Source organism: Alligator mississippiensis, chromosome 2 (assembly GCF_030867095.1).
Source record: "Alligator mississippiensis isolate rAllMis1 chromosome 2, rAllMis1, whole genome shotgun sequence".
Taxonomy (NCBI): domain Eukaryota; kingdom Metazoa; phylum Chordata; order Crocodylia; family Alligatoridae; genus Alligator; species Alligator mississippiensis.
Genome location: NC_081825.1, coordinates 80,966,742 through 80,987,181, shown reverse-complemented (window position 1 = coordinate 80,987,181; position 20,440 = coordinate 80,966,742). Strand labels below are relative to the sequence as shown.

The window sequence follows — 20,440 nt, the reverse complement described above, 5'->3', positions numbered from 1 at the left end:
AACTTTAAAATCCCCCTAGAAAACTAAAGGATTCTTGGTAATAAAAGAAAACAAGGGGGATAATATTTTTTAAAACTGTCTCCTCCAGTAGACTGTGGAACAATACAAATTCTGTGGTTTTCCATGGAAAATGGAAAACCAGGATCCCTGCTTATTACCTGTTGTAAACAGCAGATAGATAGTCCTTCATGCTTTAGCATCTTCCACTCTGCACCTAGCAGAAACTGGGAGCTTAATGTAACTTTGACTCCCAGCTTTTATTATTAGAAGGAATTTTTAGGCTTCTTCCTAAAAATCTGGGCTTCCTCCATAGCAGAGACCATAAAATTTCACCCAGTGGGTGCAGCTATATTAGACGTTTACTACAGATCTGCTTAATTAGCTCTGCAGTAAAGTCTCAGTGTCTACACATGCAGCCCTATTAGGCCACAGGAAACTAATTTAACTGCATTGTAGGTTAGTACTTGTGTATACAAGAAGTATCCTGCTGAAGACCCTTTTACTCCACAACAATGCATGTGTAGACACTGACAGGACTGGTTGAGGTATGAGGGTGCTTCAGTGTGGGTTGGACTGCCAACTAGCCCTCGTGCCCCAGCCAGCTCTTCCACAGCACATTCAGTTGGGTTGAAGCAGCCCTGGGCTGGCAGGCTGACCCCCACCCCCAGACACCCTTCCAGCTGGGGATGCTCTGACCTAGGTCAATTTGCTGTGGTCCCGGGTACATTTGAAGATGTGGCACCTGGGTGCAATAAACTCTGCTGCAGTATGCACCAGAGTTTATTGTATCACATGAATTTTATATGTCGACACACCCATTGTTTCCTGAATTAATCCCATAACTTTTGGTTCAACTAGATATCTCTATAAATTATATGTTCTAAATCTTGCTTTAAATACTACAAATACTGATGAACGCTTCCTATCTCTTTTCAGGAGCTATTGGTATTTAACTACTTTCACTCTTAAAAAATGTGCACCTAACTTCCAATCATGAAATCTTTTGTTCCCTTTAATATCCCCTTTTCTTTACTAGTTGAAAAGGCCCTCTAGAACTGTGTCCTCACCTTTAAATAGGCAGACACTCAACCTTTGATCATGGTCCATATGTCAACATAGTTAACTTTAATCAATCACACTTGGGATCTCCTTACAAAAACTAAGATTTAATTAGATCCAGTTAACATAGCTTTAGTTACCATCTCCTTAATGCTTCATAGAATTAATCCCATATACTCGTCTTTAATATATATTAAATCATTCAATAAAAGTCTTCTAAAAGAATGTTGAGGTTGCAGAGTCAAGTAAGCATAAGTTAGGCATTGCTGGATTTAATGTTATTCCTGCAATACCAATTCTTTTCCCATATGCTTGCATGTCCTGATCATTTTTGATTACGTGATTAAATCTGCACAAACCTTGGGCTTCCTTTTACTACTTTCTTTTTTTAAAAACTTGTGTGCCCCAGTGAAATGTTTGACAAATATAACCACTGTTCAGTGGGGTAATTTCAAATGTTGATGTAATTTTGAACCTTGATTTTTCTTTCTTTTTTTTTCTTTTAAACAAGGAAACAATTATGACGTTTGTCCCTCAAATATGCTTACACAAAAAGTAACCACAGGTATGGTTGAAATAATATTTTCAAATTTTATTTGATACACATCCACCTTAGAAACCCCACAAAAACAAATAAGGCCTGAAGATTTGTTTTCTGAGAGTCTGTCACATTAACTTGGATAATGAACTAAGTTACATGTATGTGACCTTATTCATAGTTTATAATTATGTATTCAAGACAAATACTTTATGATAGATATAAAAAAAAAATGATAGGAGTACTTATAGCTTTCTGAATCCCACCCCCCACCCTTCTTTAAATGACAATATATATAAAGTGTTTGGAGAATATAGGTCACAGCCTGAAACAGTGCATTTTAATTTTGGCTGACACCTGAATTTTTGTGCATACACTTACAGTATTCTACTCTGTCTACAGAGAATTCAAGAAATACTGTTAATATTGCAGTAACAATATTTCATTTTGAATTGTAAAATAGAAAAGTTAAAGAGCACTGCCATACATTGTGCCTCTGGGACTTGTGACAAATGTCATGTGAATTCGGGTATGTTTTTGAAAGTCATTTATAGTCTGAGATGTGTGGCTCAAAACATTGTACAAAGGTTTTGAAATTTATTTCAGACTAGTTTCTGCTGGGTGTGTGCGTGTTATCTAATTTTCAAATAGAGGAAAAAGCATGAGTGTTCTTTATGTTGAAGTTTCTAGGTTTCAAGAAATGATAGTATCTTTCACAGAAAGCCTTCAAATCTTTGTGGCATTGTGGCTTTGGTTTGGGGGTTGTGTGTGGTGTGTTAGTTTGTGGTAAATCAGTACATTTTCATTAAAACATATATGATGTCACTTACTTTGGCCTCTCTTAACTGAGATATGTTAGGACTCTGAAGCAGGTAACAATGTTGCCCTGTGAGGTCCGGCCAACTCTTAGGATCTCAATATTGTGCTGTTAGACAGGAGGGTGTGACACAATTGCACATATACAAACACACAAATCAATTAGGTATGTACACACCAGCATAGGCACATGCATACCTGTCACCGATTCAAGCACGTACACATTACACACACCAAAAATTAGACAACAATCAGTTGTCAATACCCACACGCTCCGTACACATACACGGATCACTAATTCATATATCACACACACACGAGTATATATTCATATTCACACATACCACCCACCTACACACAAACAAAGGTGAACTCCTAGTTTGGATGGTATGGTATGTATGTATGTGCTTGGGGTACTTGGAATACCTGGGGAAAGGTTAAGGTGACAGAGAAAGTGTAGGGAGTGAAAGTTGCTGGGACTGGGATTAGAACCAGTGGACTAGAGAGAAGCTGGCTGAGGAACTGAGGCTTGGGGTTACTTAAGGTCAAGTGGCCCCAGGGTTACTCGAGGTCACTGGTGCAAGGAAAAAAGCCTGGTGGCAAGGAGGAGACAGCCAGGAAAGAGAGAGAGAGAGACCTGGGAGCTTAGGGCTGGAAACTGAGGCAGACAGCTGGGACATCAGGGGGCAGATAAGTGGTGGCAAGGAGGAAACAGTCAGGAAACAGACAAAAACCCAAGTTGGGCTTTCAGAATAACACGTTTATTAAACAGACAACACACTACACAGCCCCATGAAGTTATTGGTGCATGCACACGCGCGCACACACACAATGGCAGCAGGAGAAAGAGACTCAGTGGAAGGGCTGGAGTCCAGGTAGGGAAGAGAAATGGAGTCCAAGTCCTTGGTTGAAGAGGGGGTGGGGGTGATAGCTACCTATCCAGACTGGAAGGAGGTCTTGTCCAGCAGGTGTTGTCCAGAGGGGGTTGCCGGCAGGGCCTCTGGGTGGGTAGGTGGTGCGACATGGGGCTGGTCTAGATGGAGAGTGCGTCCCAAGGAGTCAGTCTTCACTACCCCTATGTATAGGGGCAAACTACCTCTGATCTCCTATGGGGAGGGTATGTCCAGGCAATGTCAGTCCTGTTCCAGAGGGTTCCAGGTGTTCTTGCTGAGCATGTGCAGCCTGGCACAATGGTGGGTTGACTCATCTTTTGTTTCTTGAATGCAGAGGGTGGTTCCAAGGGCTGGGTCATTGGACCAGGTATTGGTGTTGATGGTTTGGTCATTCAGAGAGAGCTATTTGGAAACCTACTGCCATTGTCTCTCAAGCTACAAGTACTATCTTTACATTCAGGGTCATCTTGAATTCATGTAAGATTACACCCCACCTCAATAATTAGATTCCATATGTCAAAAATGTATACATTTATTATAATTTTCCATTTAGGTAATGTAATTATTGGAGGATCATCCTATATTCACCCCTTCCACACACTACTGCAGGTGGTGGGAGGAGTAATGCAGTAGGCGGGGGGGGGGAGTAATGGGATAGGCAATAGAGAGGTATGTGGTAGGGCAGTTGGTGGGAGACGGTCAGTAAGATGTTGCCCCTAGGATTCCTTTTATCAGAGACCACCAGGGATTGACACGGCACCTCATCCAATTTGGTATCAAGTGAACTTTTAATAGTAACCCCTGGACTTATTACAAGTATTCTTCCTTGCCATACAACCTGGCAAGTGGTTCCTTCAGGTATTACAGCAGCAACCTTCAGTATTACAGGCCTCAGATCCTCTGCTGGGTGTGTGGGATGTTAGGTTCTGGATTCCTCATTGTTCGAACAAGAAGTCCAAGGTTGCTCCCGTTTCCCCAGGGTGGCAACACAGAACACACACATGTTCCTTTGTTTGTCCATCACTTTTGTAGCTTCTCACATCCCAAATTGTCCAATTCCTTGGTTCTGTGCCAAGCATTCCTATATGGTACACCAATCCCCTGGCACTGTGCCAGCCACATTCCTTATAGGGAAGCCACTGTCCCTTGCTTGCCCAATGCCCAGTCACAGCACTCGCATGTCCCAGTGTCACAGAAGGCGCTCTGTTCAATTTTGTTGCTTAGCTCTGGGAAAGCCTGGACTATGGCTAAAAGCCTTAGAAAAACTTAGTTTGCCCACAACACAGGGGGTATGTGGTAGAGCAGGTGGGTGGGACACTAATTGGGCAGGCAGCAGGGAAGGAAGTGAGAGGGGCAGGCAGCTTGCCTCCTGCCTCCCCTTGACCCCCTCCCCTCCACTGTGCTTATGCCTCAAGCCCCAAATCCCATTCCCAGTTCCCCCCACTTTCCCCCCTCCACACTGTTTCTGCCTCCACAACCTTGGGTCTACCACCCTTACCTTTGCTCCCCACTGGTAGGCTCCATCTCTGCTTCAGCCTGGGACACTTAGCATGGCTCCTACACAGTCAGCACTGTTGCTACTGGGCAGGGCTGAAGCATGTGCTCCATCTCCAGGCTGCTACAAGGACAGAGCATGTTGCTAGGCTGCTGGCATGGAGCAAAAGTATGAGGGAGTGCAGCAGAGGTGGGGAAGATGTGTGGGTGGGGAGGAACTGGGGGCACTAGTTATTTGAGGCTGAAAGGAGGAGTGGCAGGACATGCAGAGGTGGGGGAAGGGGGGAGCCGAGCTGTGCCATGCTGTGCTGCAGCTGCTGCCTGCTCCCTGCCGCCTCCAGATTTGACTGTAAGGTGAGGGACTTTTTCCCCCCATGTTAAATGTTAGCAGTTTCTGGTTGATATTTGGTGACAATTTCAAAACAGGGATAGGAAGCCTAGATGGTAAGAAGCCTGCCATTTCAGAACACCAAATTCTTCTTTTTTAGGTCCTTGCTCAGGAAGGTAGCTGAATTCATGTTAAACCTTAAGGATGTGAGAGCTCCCATGCAGCTTAATGAGAAAACATGCTTGCTGAAAGCCTTGATAATTTGTGTCCTCCTTTCTGTTCAATGCAGATATGCTCCTAGGGAGCTTTAGTTGCTTCTTGATGAGTCTGAACATGAGAAAGTTTCTTAAAGAGCAAAATGCATCTAGATTTAAAAACATTTGCTGCATGTGGTCTGAAAAATGAAAGAGTGTATTTATTAATATAGTAAAGCACATGCCAGGTACAACACAGTCTTGAAGCATCTTTAAATGTAGAGCAAGGTTATTTCAAAGTTACAAGGCAAAGTACCTTTCCTACAGTACCACTCAAAATACACACTACAGAACTCTTGAAAATGAATTAATGTTGAAATAACTAACATCACTTGTTCCAATGTCCTCTGATTGCTTGAGGCTGAAAGCACAGTAAGTACAATTAAATTCTGTTGTACCAAAGCTGATCTCTGAAATTCTGAGCTGAATGTTTTGTTTATATCTCCCTTGAATAAATGTAAGAATATGTAAAACTTAATAATATGTAACTGGTTAAATAAAAGACACTTTTTGAAACCAGGAGATGCTTTTTATTCATATTAGTAAAACACAGCCTAGGTGAAGAAATAGTGAAACTAAAAAGTAATGTGTGTTCAGAATGTTCCATTTTAATCTAATAGTTGGATTGCATTGTTAAAACTTCTACTACCTTTCTGGTTATAATATAAGAGTCTGTAACCATCCAGTTGGCAATTGCTTAAATCCATGTGCTAGATATGATTAATCAATTTTACTAAAATGTCTTATTTGTTGAATATATTCACTAATCAGAAATAAATCATGACCCAGTGCATAGGAAAGAACAGTCACCTTTTTAAAGTCTAACAGTGAGTGTCAAGAAGCCACTTGAGAATTTCTCAGGAATATTGTTGAATTGTATCCATATAGTTAATAGTTTTGTTTGATGTCATTTCTAAAATGTATAATATAAAAAAATAAACAAAAAAACTTTCAAGATATGGCTCCCATGTAAGTTTTTTGAAAGGCATTGGTTTTTTGAGTGAAACTCCTACTGAATTCAAAAGCATTTTGTGTGCATGAAGACCAAAGGGCCAAATGTTGCTCTCCTTTCAGTCCACTTCACCCATTCCTGCTGTGCAAAGTTTATCTTGTATACAAGGTCTTAGTCTTATGCTCTCATCTTGCACTCTCTCTCTTGTGTGCTGTCTCATATTCACACACTCTCACTCCCAAGGTGTCTGCCACTACTGAAAAGCACCCCCAACACACACACACTGGTGTTGGGTAGGGAAGGAGCTGTTTGCTCCTCCTGGACAGGAAAACTGGGGCACTTGGGGGTGTGTGTGGGTTTCTTTGGTAGACATCCCTGGCACTGGGTTGGGGAGGGGTTGTTTGGTCCCCTGTGTGTGTGGTCTCTTCCCCTGCCCCAAAACCCCTGTGTCCCAGTTTTCTGTCCCAGAGGACCAAACGGACCCTCTCCTACCTGGTGCCAGGGCCATCTGCCAAGGCAGCCCCCAGGTGCCCCCAAGCTCCCTCCCACCCCCCCACCCACCCCCACACCCGTGATCCAGTTTTCCCACCCAGAGGAGAAAACAGCCCCTCCGCTCCCCATCCCCAAGCAGTCTCCTCCCCCTGTCCCTTTTGTTACCCCTCCCCACTCCCCTCGACTGCTAGACTTTTACTGCTGGCTGGGGAATGCTTTCTCCAGCCTGCAGCAGCCTTCTTGTTGCAATAAAATGCCATGATATGGCTGCTTGCTGGGGAACTACAGACAAGTCATGTTTTCCCAGTCACCTCTTATAAGATGTTTTCTGTTCTCTTCATCATCCTAATAGACTGTTGTATCTGTTCCAGGTTTTCTTCAGCCTCTTTCATGTGAGTGATCAAAATTGTATGCATTATTTGAAATGAGGTCTGGGCTCATACTGTGATATTAATATTTCTTTATCTGTATTGGAAATACATCTCCTGAAACATTCTAAGATCTCATTTGCCTTTCCATGTCTGTATCACATTAGAAGCTCATAGGTAATGGGCTGACTGGTATGTTTATGCAAAGAAGTGTGATAGGTAAGGAATGAAGGGAAGAAAGATTTTAACCAACTTGACTAGGAAGAAAAGCATATAAACGTGTCAGAGCATTATGCTTTTAAGCTTTGTTTAATATGTGGCCTGGTATTACCTCAGGGTTGGGCAGTTATTTCAGCGGGAGGGCCACCTAAAAGTTTTGGTGAGCTGTCGAAGGCCACATGCACAATCTTTCAGGATATAATATTTTAACAGATTATAGATAAAACAAACTAATCCTACTAAAAAACAAATGTCTACTATAACATATATTAATCTTATTTAAACAAATAGTTTTGTCCTTTTTTTTGGTGTGTTTGTGTGTGTATTGTCATAACCCAGTGAGTTTGGTGCCTCAGCACTATGGAATTTTCTTGACACATGAGAGCCTCTTGCACAGTGAGGTTTTTTGCTGCATAAAGAACCCGCGTGCAGGAGAGAGTTCCCGCCAATTTGCAGCTGTCTTTACAGGATGCATTTTCTCTTTGCAGCACAGAAATGCACGGTGCAAAGAGTTCCCGCCATTCGGATGCAAATTCGTGCCCCGCAATTGGCTAGTGCTAAATTATTCACACGTGGCAGCCAGTAATTGGCTTGCTGGCCGTTTAAAAACTAGCGCGACTTCCACCCAAGTCGAAGAGCTTTGAGCACGCTGCAGAGTGCCTCTTAGAGATCCGACTTGTGGCTAGCTGATCGATAGACTGATCACCTATCGATCCCTCTTCCCGTCGCCGAACGCAGTCCCAGACGTACCCTTTCCCCGCCGGCTTGAATTACGGACGGATTTACTGGCATTGGCCTCGCCAGCTGGAGCAACTCACATTGTTGTCCAGATGACCGAATTGTTTCCATCGCAGCCACCCGCGACGTAAGTAAAATTTTTTGCAACCATCAAGCCTTGTCAGCCTCTCCATTCACCAGCCTGCCCTGACGAACGAGCAGTTTTTAAATCACCTCGAGTCGGCTCAGCCCGGCCGAGACATGGCGACGAGGATGGGATTAAAGGGCACGGTGATGGAGAAGAACTTAATTGGGTGCTGCCCCTGGCACACCGGGAACCGCCACGTAGAGAACGCTAACGATTTATGGGCGCATATCGCTTACCACCAGGCGGTAGAAGGGGAGGAAAGAAGTATTGATGGTTACTTCTCCGTTAAAAGAGAAGAGGCCGTGGTGAAAGAATGGAGAACAAAGCTATCCCTAGGGGAGTTCAGATGCATAATGGGGAGCGACCGGGTTTACTATTGGCCCCCGGAGGAAACATCAACAATATCCCTAGCCGGGGTGAAAGCACAGAAGGCAGAAAAGCTGACCCCCACTCAGGAGTTCACCCAATGCACCCGATACTTAAGGGAAGGGGGGGAACCCACCTCCGCGGACTGGTTCAACTGTCCAGATTTGGTGCCCGAGTCGCGGGGCCATGAGGATCTTGTTCAGCTATGGGAGGATTTGGAAACTAAGGGCCGTCACAAACCGAAGTGGGGTCCAATTAAATGGAAAAAGGGAAAGATGATCAATGTGCTGTTCCGTGCAGTAACAGGCCTACTGAGGGAATACGCGAATCTGGAGGCTCAGATGTATACTGCGGGTAAAGAGTCGCTGGAGTGGACAGCAAAGGGCTCCGGAGCAGCGTTTGTTAACAGTGCCAGCCGCATGATGCTGCTAGCAGAAAATGGTGCCGAAAGAAGCGCGAGCTACCCGGGGAACCCGGAAAGGAGGGGCGGAGTTTTGGAAGACCCAGCGGGGATTCCCCTGGTGACTCCACCTCCTGAGGTGACGTCATTCCCTGCAATCACGCCTCTTTACCACGGGGAGGGGGCAATGGGAGGAGGGTGCTCCCAGATGCAGAATTTAACCCTCTTTCTGCTGCAGCTTACCCGATAGCTGTGACGAAGCATGTTGAGGATGAAGATGGTGCTACACGTACCACCACTATCTCTCGTACATGCACCAGACCAGAGATTGAAGAGCTTTGTAAAGAATCCAAAATAAGGCCGGAAGAAACCTTGGCCATATGGTTAGGAAGACTGATAGTGGAATTTGGATCGGACATTCTGGATAAGGAGGAAGCGAGTGCCCTGACACGACAAGCAGTGTGGAGCGGAGGGCGCGCTACTGATTTGAATGTGGTCACGGACAGTGCCCACTGGCCCATCCCGCTCCCGGTGCTTGTGGTAGAACAGGTAACCCACAAATTTCACACCTGGCATGAGGGTTGCCCGAAGAAGGCTACTGCAGAACAACTTCTCCTGGCTATAGTTGGAGTGTCGCGTCTCTCATGGAGCCCAAGAACAAATCCAATGGGACTAACAGCAGTCCAGTGAAAAGAGAGATGGGCTCATCGTCACCTATTGGACCACGGAAAATTCCAACGCCCTTGGAAGCTATAGATGCCTGCGTGGAGGTATACGGAGGAGCAAATGCTGTTACACTCCGACTCTTCTTGAACCCGATGGCAGGTCAACCAGTGGGAAGTCTTTTAGGCCATCTCCCACGATTGCAGGCACTTATGAAGCAAGATGAGGAAGCTTCTAATGACACAAGGGATCGACCTTCAGCGTACCTGGCTGCAACATTGAGGCCTAGGCGTCCAGGGTATACCCCTCGGCGAGAGCCATGGGGGTCACCTCCAAGGATCCCGAAAGAAAGAACTCTGAAGGAAAGAACTATGTTCGGATTTCTTCTCACTCACACCGGACTAACAAAGGCTCAATTGAGACTTTTGGGAGACAAGGCCCAGACCAGTATGGCTGAAGCATTGGGATTTAATTTTGAGGATCCGTCAAAAAACGAGTAATGGCCGTCGGCTCTGCCGGCGGCCTTCCTCAACTTAAACCTGATCCTACTGATTCTCGACCATATGCTGAACTCACTGTTTACAACCCTTTTGATCTGGATGACCAACAACAGGTATTCTTTCTTCTTGATACTGCAGCTCAGACCAATGTGATCACCTCCATGATACCTCATCAAAAGACTACCAAGATGATCAAGGTACAAGGGCTTAATGCTATCGCTGTCACAACAAAGGTCAAGTTTTGGGTTCAGGATCGCCGATATCCCCTAGAGGCTGTCCTAGGGGGCATCAATATTTTAGGAATCCCAGGGATAAAAAAGCTTGACCTCAAGGAGCAAGTGCTACAGGCATTACCCGTAATTATCCCAGAGCAGGACTGGCATCGACCAATGCTTTGTGACACTTCCACCTGGCGATATCGGCCAATCCCAACTAAGGATTCTCTGAAACAGTCCCTTACTAACCTTCTGCAGCGACTTGAGCGACGAAGCTGTATTAAGACCGTAACAGCCAGCACCTACCTATCATCAGGATGGGGAGTGGCGAAACCTGGGAAGCCTAATGAAGCCCGGTTGGTTGTAGACTATCGAGAAGTCAATAAAAGATGCCAAGTACTTCAACAACCTAATCCGTCTACTCTGCCACAGTGTATGTTTGAGATGGCACAGTTCCAGCAAAGTCCGTGGGTCGGAGTTACATTAGATCTGAAAAATATGTTCTTTTCTATCCCAATAACTGACCTGGAAGGAATACTGAATATGTGTATTGATGGCATCGTGTACAGGTGGACAGTTTGTCCGCAAGGATATCGCAACGCTCCATCGTTAGCCACTGGTGCCATGAATAACACCCTGAAGAATTTTCGAGCATTGCATTCTCTTCCCTCAGAAAAAGAATTAAAAATTTGGAGTTATGTGGATGATATTGCCATCATGGGTCGCGATAGCTCTGTAGTTGCCGGTGTAGTAAACCAACTAGCTGCTCACCTTCAAAGTGAGGGATGGACCATCAATGAGGAAAAGTCAAGCCTACATCCTGTAGATGACATTACGTTCCTTGGCACTTGATACATCGGTTCCATTCACCACGGAGTCTCGCATGAGGGTCCTAACATCGATCCTCTAAAAATGTTCCACCCTGTCACTAAGAGGCATTTTCAACAGCTTTTGGGTCATTTAAATTGGTATCGACATTATGTTGAACCCAGTGATTTGGCACTCCTCGCTAAATTACAGCGACAGATTCGCGACAAGTCCCGAAAGTCCACGCCTTGGACGGAAAAGGATCAGCAGAATCTGCTTCGCCTGCTAACCACGGTTAAAGGTACACAACTCCATGCCATCGATCTGGGTGAGTCACTAACCATAACCCTTGGATTCACCACCAACCACGTGTGGGCTGTCGTGCATAACCCCCGCGATGAGTTGGTATGTACGGCCCATAAGATGCTTCAAGTGGCGCAACATCGATATGGAGCTATGGGAAAGATTCTCCTAGCCGAACAACTGGTGGAGCCGTTAGCAAGGGGGCATGGGACGTTACGCGCTCCTGGTGCCACATTGTTACCCTTGCTGGACGCGGGAAGAATCGACCCACATTTTCAAGGGGAGTCTAAGACCTGGAATACACTAGTGCTTACCCACCATTATAATTGGCATTGTTGGAAGTTGGAGGACACGGTACCTGATCCAAGCCCAGAAGATGAGGAAAAGGTTCCTACACTGTATGGAACTTCAGCCCCAGCGTGGATGGCCTCGGACGGAACCTCCCGACATAAAGGAGCCTATGGGTATTACTGTAAAGCTTGTCATGATAAGGAAATTTTCCAAGCCGACCCAGATGATAATTCGTCCCAAAAATGTGAATTATTAGGATTCCTGAAGGTACTGGAACATTGTTTGATGTATCATAACGATACACTCCCAGTTCCGATCATCACAATTGATTCGCAGTATATCTACAAAATCCTTACGGGCACAGCTTTTCCCTCCGAAAACTTGGATGATTGGCGAGACATCTGGAGGACGTTAACTAGATTTGTACGCCTTCCGTTGATTAGGCACACTAAGTCCCATCGTTCAGATACTGATCCAGTGCATGAGGTAATTGATAAGCTCTTGGAGGATCCACTCCGGACCGACATAGCTTTGCCTGTCAAATCTACCACTGATCCTGAAGCAAATCCATTCCTAGCGTGGCTTCACGAAAATTGGGGTCACCCGGGACCACGGGCTTGTCATCGACGTTGGTGCCGAACCATTACAGAGCCGGCCTCATATGGAGCCAGGCAGGATTGGGAAAGGGTAGCTCAGGCTTGTGAAACATGTGCTAAAGAGAAGTGTCATAAAACCAAGCATCAGATCGGAGCTTTCGATTCTTCACAGTTTCAGGCAGGAAAAGTTTGGCAGGTGGTTCTGCTGGGACCCCTCCCAGGGTCTAAACAGCCAAATAAAGGACTAGTTGTGGTTGATTTGGGGACCAGACAGTTACAGGTTATTCCCTTGCGAAAAAGCAATGCCACTGCTGTTATTACTGCCTTAACTGCTGTGTTTGCCACCTGGCAACCCCCTCATGAAATTCAGTCTGATGGAGGACCTCCGTTTTACTCTAATGCTCTGGATAAATTTGCTCGTCTTCACAATGTGGTATGGCATCTTCAGCTGCCATACCACCCGCAGTCCAACGGCGTTGTGGAGAGACACATAGGTCTATACAAGGAGCAGCTTCGCCTTAGAGGAGGAGGGACGTTTAAAGATTGGACTAAATTTAGTCACGATGTCCTTATTTCACTAAACACTACTAAAACATTATGGGACTAAGCTAATGTCCAGAAACCCCCACCTTGGGAGCCCAAGTTCCAACCGGACGAGTTAGTGTGGATTTCAATACCTCACCCTCATCAGTCTCATCCACAAGTTCACAAAGGAACAGTTCAACGGCCGGGACAATATCCCAATACCTATTCTGTTCAACTGGAAGAGAAGACTGATTGTCCCCCTATTATTGTTCATCACAACTGGATGACTCGCCGTTCCGACGTTCACCCAGTATCCTTACAGTGAAACCAATTATGATTCTTTCTTGTTTTGTTTTGTCTTGTTATTCTGTTTTCTTCACAGGTTTGACCCCAGCAAAAGCGGTAATTCACAACTGCCTGATTGTGAAACCAGACTGCAGTCCATTCGAAGCCAAAGAATGATGGTTGCGAGGGAGGCACTGAGACAGCAAAGAACCCATCTGCTCAGGACTTGTTGTGTTTACTGACATTGTCTGTTATAGGAGAAGACGGACCGAAGCGGAACGTTCTCCAATCAGACGATGATCAACAGTTGTTGTTATGTGTTCAAAGTTATTTGTTTATGTATTTATATATATATATATATATATATTGGTTGCGAAGGCTTTGCCAAGTCAGTGAATCCTCTAACAAAGATGCCGTATAATGTGCTCATGTGTCGAAAGTTCCAGTTGTGCCATCGGCAAGGGGGCATGTCATAACCCAGTGAGTTTGGTGCCTTGGCACTATGGAATTTTCTTGACACATGAGAGCCTCTTGCATAGCGAGGGTTTTTGCTGCATAAAGAACCCGCGTGCAGGAGAGAGTTCCCGCCAATTTGCAGCTGTCTTTACAGGATGCATTTTCTCTTTGCAGCACAGAAATGCACGGTGCAAAGAGTTCCCACCATTTGGATGCAAATTTGTGCCCCGCAATTGGCTAGTGCTAAATTATTCACACGTGGCGGCCGGTAATTGGCTTGCTGGCCGTTTAAAAACTAGCGCGACTTCCGCCCAAGTCGAAGAGCTTTGAGCACGCTGCAGAGTGCCTCTTAGAGATCTGACTTGTGGCTAGCTGATCGATAGACTGATCACCTATCGATCCCTCTTCCCATCACCGAACGCAGTCCCAGACGTACCCTTTCCCCGCTGGCTTGAATTACGGACGGATTTACTGGCATTGGCCTCGCCAGCTGGAGCAACTCACGTTGTTGGCCAGACGACCGAATCGTTTCTGTCGCAGCCACCCGCGACTTAAATAAAGTTTTTTGCAACCGTTAAGCCTTGTCAGCCTCTCCATTCACCAGCCCGCCCTGACGAATGAGCAGTTTTTAAATCACCTCGAGTCGGCTCAGCCCGGCCGAGACATGTATGTATACGTATAGGTGATTGCATAATAGCTCAAAATAAAGTCTTACTCTTCTATATTGTGTAGGGAGGAGAGGTGGGACATGGGGTTTGTGTATGTATTTGTCAGGGGTGTGGTTGTTGTGATGTGTGTATAGTGGGTTGCCTGCACACAAGGTCCTGGGAGCTGGCTGGGGTGGGGGGGGGGAGGGGCAGAGGGTGTATGCAGCAGATAGGGTAGCCATCATATAAGACATTCCAGTTTTCTGCTACTCTGTCCTCTATTGATATGAAACCTGATGCATTTATGTCCTCTATTTTTCTCTTGAAGAGAGAGGTAAGCGGGGAGCTCCCACAGGCAGCCACTATGATGTTGGTGGCAGGGGGGAGGTGGTGAGTGCTGACAAGTGGTTGGCAACCACCTGCAGATGCCACCAGCAGTGTCAGTGTTGGCCAGCGGTGATCATGGACAGAGGACAACCGGACTGTCCTACAATGGCCACCCTAGCAGCAGAGCTCGCCCAGGCAGTGCAGTGCATGTGCAATCCACTCCCCCCTCCCACGACATCTAGCCTACAGATGCCCCTGCAGCAGTCCCCATTGTGCTGAGTCCTACTCACTGCCACCTGGGCAGCCCATGATGTGCTACCACCCACACCCACCCCACACCTGGCAGACAGCACTTCCTTGGCCTCAGCCATGCCTAGGTACTGCTCAGCTCCTCCCACCTCCAACCTCTCCTCCTCCTGCCCCTGCAATACCACTTCAGGCAGCAGATTTCATGGGGAAGTGATAGTGGCTGTAGGGATGCGTGCTGAGGAGCAGATGCCCAGCCAGGCAGGGGGAAATCTGTAGCCAAGTGGCTCCTGCCCTAGGAAGTGGTGCTGCAGTTCCTGGCTGCCTTCTGCCTGCTCAGTCTAAGTGGGTAGAAGGTGACCAGGAGCTGTGCTAGAACTGGAGCCCCACATGCTGGAGCAGAAGTCACCCAGCTGCAGTTCCCCACCCCTCCCCGGCAGAGTATCTGCTGCCCAGCACACATCCCCATGGCTTCCTCTTGCTACCTGTTGTCTAGAGCAGTGCAGCAGGAGGAGCCATTGGAAGCAAGGAGAGCCAAGTAGTACTCAAGCAGCTGTGGCAGCAGCCTTGCTGGAAAGCAGTGCACACTGGCGGGAACTGGGGCAGCGCTGTCTGGTAAGTACAGGGTGGGTGTGGATGGGAGTGTAGCATGGGCTATCCTAGGCAGGAGTGGGCAGGGCTCAACCTCATGTGGAGCACCATGGGGATAGCTGCAGGCTGGATACAATGAATTAGTCACCTCCCCTCCCCACCCCACTCCCACATGGATCCAATCAATTGTCAGGCTGTATTCAGCCTGTGGGCTGTATTTTGCCCACTCGTGTATTACCTGCTAAAGACTACTTATTTAAAAGTTAGTACAAAGGATCAGAAAGCCACTAGTCCAGGGTGTTTGAGATGGTTGAAAACTTTTAAGGTGAAAGTCTTCCCCTGTGTTCTTTGCAGTACTGGCTCATGGAGAACACTTCATAAACTGTGAACTCAGTAAAATAGCAGGAACAATTATGCTTCCACTGTGGGGGCCACTGGGTCTTGGTATTCTAGCCTGTCATCTAGCCCAACCCAAGTTAACCCCATACGAGTCTGAACCAACTTCCATTAAATTCAATGAGAGTCTTCCATTAGCTCTGGGAACTGGATTTAGGTATGTTGGCATATTTAAAGTTGGCAAAGAGCCCTCCAAATTTCCATCCTATGCAAATAAGTATCACACTTGATTTATCACCCTTTTAGCCTTTCAACTAATTCCAATAATGAGAATACATTTCAGAACAAATGTTTGTTTAACCTTTTACTTTTTCTATCATACGTTAAACACTAAAAGCATTTTGTGATGATAGTTAATTTAATTTAATTTAATATTATTTTCTTTCTTTACAAGGTGTACTATGAGAATATTCATGGTCTTTTTCTTTCCAAATTAATTGGACCAAAATGTTTTTACCTGTAATTGTATATAAGTATAGTAAAATACTTGTTAAAATACAAATATTTTGTAATGCAAGGAGATCAAGTTTGTTTGGCATAACTTATTCTTAGTAAATCCATGCTGGTTGTTTGTGATGTCTCGCCTCCTCCCAATGGTTGCAAATGGACTTCTTTTGATATGCTCTAGAAAATTCCCAGGTGAAGCTAATTAATCTGTAGGTCCCCACATCTTCCTTCTTTTTTTGAAGCCCAAAGTCATTATCTTAAATCCCTTTCATACCATTAATCATCTTGAAAAGCTTGATCACTCATTGGCAATGCTGACATTTCTGTGGTGACCAGCAGTCAATGTGCCAGAGTAGCAGCAGTAAGTGTCCTGTCTATTTAGTGTATGAGATGATTATGGTAGCTGTGCAGTAAGCTAGCAAATATTAACTTCTCAATGACATTATTAAAAAGAGTAAAGCTCAAATTGGAACCACAAGTTTATATAAATCAATTTTATAGCCAACTCATAGTTAGTTATCCTCCCTCAAAAAAAAAAAAAAAAAAAAAAAAGACAATTGCAAAAAAGGTAAGCAAATAAGCCATTATGATTTTTTTTTTTTTATATGCCCTGAAGTCTGGAGTCTAAACTAAAACTTTTTAATGATGATGATAGCATACCAGTGCCATTTTGTTTAAATATTTCTATTTTATTTGGCTGGAGTTGTGTACCTTGTGGAAAAATAATGTGCATTAGCTATGTTTACATGAACCCCTTTCCCCTATCACTCTCATACGCAGAAAATTTCATCAGCAGATCACCTCCAAGATTGTGGGAAGATAGTTTGGACATGATGGTTATTTTATTCTTTGGTTTCTTTGCTGTGTTGGCAATAGTCCCTTAATAGCTGAGTTGATTCTTCCCAAAATCTAATGAGAAGAAACCAGACCATGTTGATGTTCCCTCTCTATTAACCTTGAACCAGTGACCTGTATGTAGGGCATTGACCATGTGTAGGGGGTGCACGTGGGTGCATGTGAACCCCCTGGCCATGGCGGTGCACCCCCTACAAAAAGGCACCACTAATACTGTTGGCAGCACTTACGGGCAGTTGTCGCTTGCTACCCCCTCCCTCCCCCCCCCCCCACACACACACCACCGACGCTGTCAGCGACATCTGCGGATGGTCCATGATCACTGCTGGCCATCAGCGACTGCAGGTGGTCGCCGACCGCTCTTCAGTACTCAGCACCTCCCCCCTCACCCCCCTGCCACTGACAGTGCCACGGCTGCCTGCAGAAACTCCCAACTTACTGCTGCCATGCTCCCATCACCAAAAGCGCCACCACTGCCTACCACAGCTCACCGTGCCCCACCCCGCAACCTCTGAGGGCATGTGGCATTCATGATGCAGGGCCTTATATCTTGTTATACTCTTTAGAGACTAACTGGTTCATAGAGGCATGAGCTTTTGCAGGCTACAACCTACCTTGTCACATACCCCTTCTTATACCCCTATAATTGCTTTGATTGCTTAAATTGTTATTTTTCTTTTTATATAATGAATTATTTATCCATTAAGATAAAGTTAATCTTGTTATGATTTACCTTTTATAGTATTTTTGTCAGTCATTATTAGTGTTCTGGAATTAACCATCTATGTCAAATTTCCTATTGCTTAGCATAAATATATTTGACCTGTTGGTCTCATGATTTTAGAACTTAAATTTAGTATAAGGAAAATGCTTATGTAAAGTCTGTGGTATGTCTGGCATATGTAGAAAGAAGTAATGAATAAGTGAATGATGTATGTATGTGACAATGTGAATGAAGACAGTCCTCTTGCAGCAGGTGAAAATAGCCTTCTGTGGTTTAACAGTTAAAGGTTGCAGCGACGTTGTCAGCAGTTAAGAATTATCAAATACTAGATGATGCTTCATACTGACAGCTGAAGACTGCAAGCAATGACCACTCCCCACCCCTCCAAAGATTTCAGACCGCAAAGCCAAAAGATCATGTCCTACCAATCCCAGCCTGCCAACAGGACAAGGAGCGTGGCCTTCGCGTCTGATTCACCAGAATCCATAGGCTTGTACGGACAGCTATCACTAAACAGAATGAACACAAAGAAAAGGCTTTGGGTCTTTCCACCTTCAAGAAGGAGTTTTGGGTGGGTCCAACAAGACCTGACTCCATTCCTCATGGTCAGTCTGCCCAGCCAGCAGACTGAACTGAGTTATTTAGAATTTGGTAACACCTTGTTTCTTGTTTCTTTTGAATGAATGAATGAATGAATGAGTATGTATGGGAATGAGTGAAGCAGATAACCTTACTGTTCTTTAGTCTTTTCATGTTTTAATTTTTTTGTTTGAATACATGTGGTATTGTGCCTTATCCCTGATAAGATCCCTGCTTGTTTTTAACTCACACTGTACGCCCTGTGTGGACAACAGACTGTGCTATGAATGTGTGCAGGTGTTACCTAGAATGAATTAACTCATTTTAGATCAGGGTGACCCAGGTCAATCTAAAGTTAATTAGTTCACCTCCTTTAGGTGAACTAACGTAGATTTTAAGCATGCTATTTTTTTCAGCAATTTAAGCCCTGTGAACACCTCCTAACCTGTTTAGGTCCACCACAATGTAACACCTGTATGTACCCATAGCATCTGACAAAATGTGTTGTTACTTTGTCAGATGCTGACAACTTATAGTAAGTTGCTTGTGCCTCTGAACCAGTTAGCATCTAAGGGTGCCTGAATACGTGTTGTGAGTCTGCTCTGGCACACTGTAATTACAGCACGTCAGCAGGCTCAGTTAATCGAGTCTGCTGGCGCATGGTAATTACCATGCTCCAGCCAGCCTCTGCATCTCATGTATCAGTGTCTCTGCATTTCAAAATGGCTGCGGGGGTGCTTTAACTAAGCTTGTAGAATGAGAAGCTGTGGTGCTTTAATTAAAGTGGCTCTTGGAGCTCCTTTAATTAAAGCACCCCCCCCCCCTCCCACCCCCGGAGCACGTGTAAAAGTGCCACCCTGTCCTGCCTTCTGCCAGACTCCAGACCAATATGGCATACCACCTCCTTTCCCCTCTTTTTAACTATCCACTGCTGATACAATGTTTTTGGTATAGAATTGAAGGGTTGTGTTATGGACTGATAAGCTCTTAAATATTTGGTATTGTAAATGCAGTTTGTTAATAAGCACTTCATAAAACAACTTTCTGCCTCATTTACATATAAGAATTATTTGTATATTCTTGCTAACATTGATTTACATCTGAAGAGAGATGTTTGTGGTAACATTTTATAAAAGTAATGATTCAAGTTATACTGAATATTTTAGATTTAGAACTGGAGTTGTCTTGCATATGCAAGACATGTTCCTGCCAGTAAAATAGGATCCAGTTAACCATCAGTTGGGTTTAAGCAGTGAACTTCACTTAATTATCTTCTGCCATGGAATGAGGTTGTGCAGATGCAAGAGACTAATTCTGTACCTTTTGTACAGATGCACTTCCATTTTTTTTTCTTTTTTCAAATTATGTCATATTTATTAAAATTCTCATTATTGCACAGTTAATAAACAATGACCTCATAGCTATCCATCAGTTAAAGTAAATTAAATATAGTTCAGGGCCTGGACAGATGAAAGTGGTGAGGAAGCTGCTAAAGAGAGAGAATGGACAGGATGTGTAGAGCTCTGCACTGGTGTTTGTCTGTAGGTTATCTTGGGGTGTTCATTTGATATAGGCAAACCATGTAGTCATGAGAAACTGTAAGTGCTGCTTGGGGAGGTGCATATCTGTCTTCTATGAATCCCAGGGTAATTTATATTGTACAAAATTGATCTATGCATTGGTTGTATAAAGTAGTTTTCCCTTTTGGGTTCTTAAATTTTCTTTCATTGCTTCTTTCTCCTCAGCTGTAAGCACAAGGTGTACTTGGAAAAGCTGCCAAATACTAGCATAATTATCCCATTTCATAATGAAGGTTGGACTTCACTTTTGCGAACTATACACAGCATTATCAACCGGACTCCAGACAGCTTGATAGCTGAAATAATTCTTGTAGATGACTTCAGTGACAGAGGTAAGGCCTATTAAACCACTAGTGGTTTAAC

At 44.7% G+C, this 20,440-nt stretch overlaps 1 protein-coding gene across 2 annotated transcripts in view; it reads left to right on the top strand.

Annotated features, from left to right (window-relative positions):
• The window catches only part of GALNTL6 (polypeptide N-acetylgalactosaminyltransferase like 6), a 1,039,950-nt gene that overhangs the window by 495,819 nt on the left and 523,691 nt on the right, over window positions 1–20,440 (top strand). For both annotated transcript variants that reach the window (XM_014611634.3, XM_059721883.1), the window contains one exon: window positions 20,243–20,409. In XM_014611634.3, coding sequence (XP_014467120.1) covers window positions 20,243–20,409 — 167 coding nt within the window. The remainder of the gene's footprint in view (window positions 1–20,242; window positions 20,410–20,440) is intronic.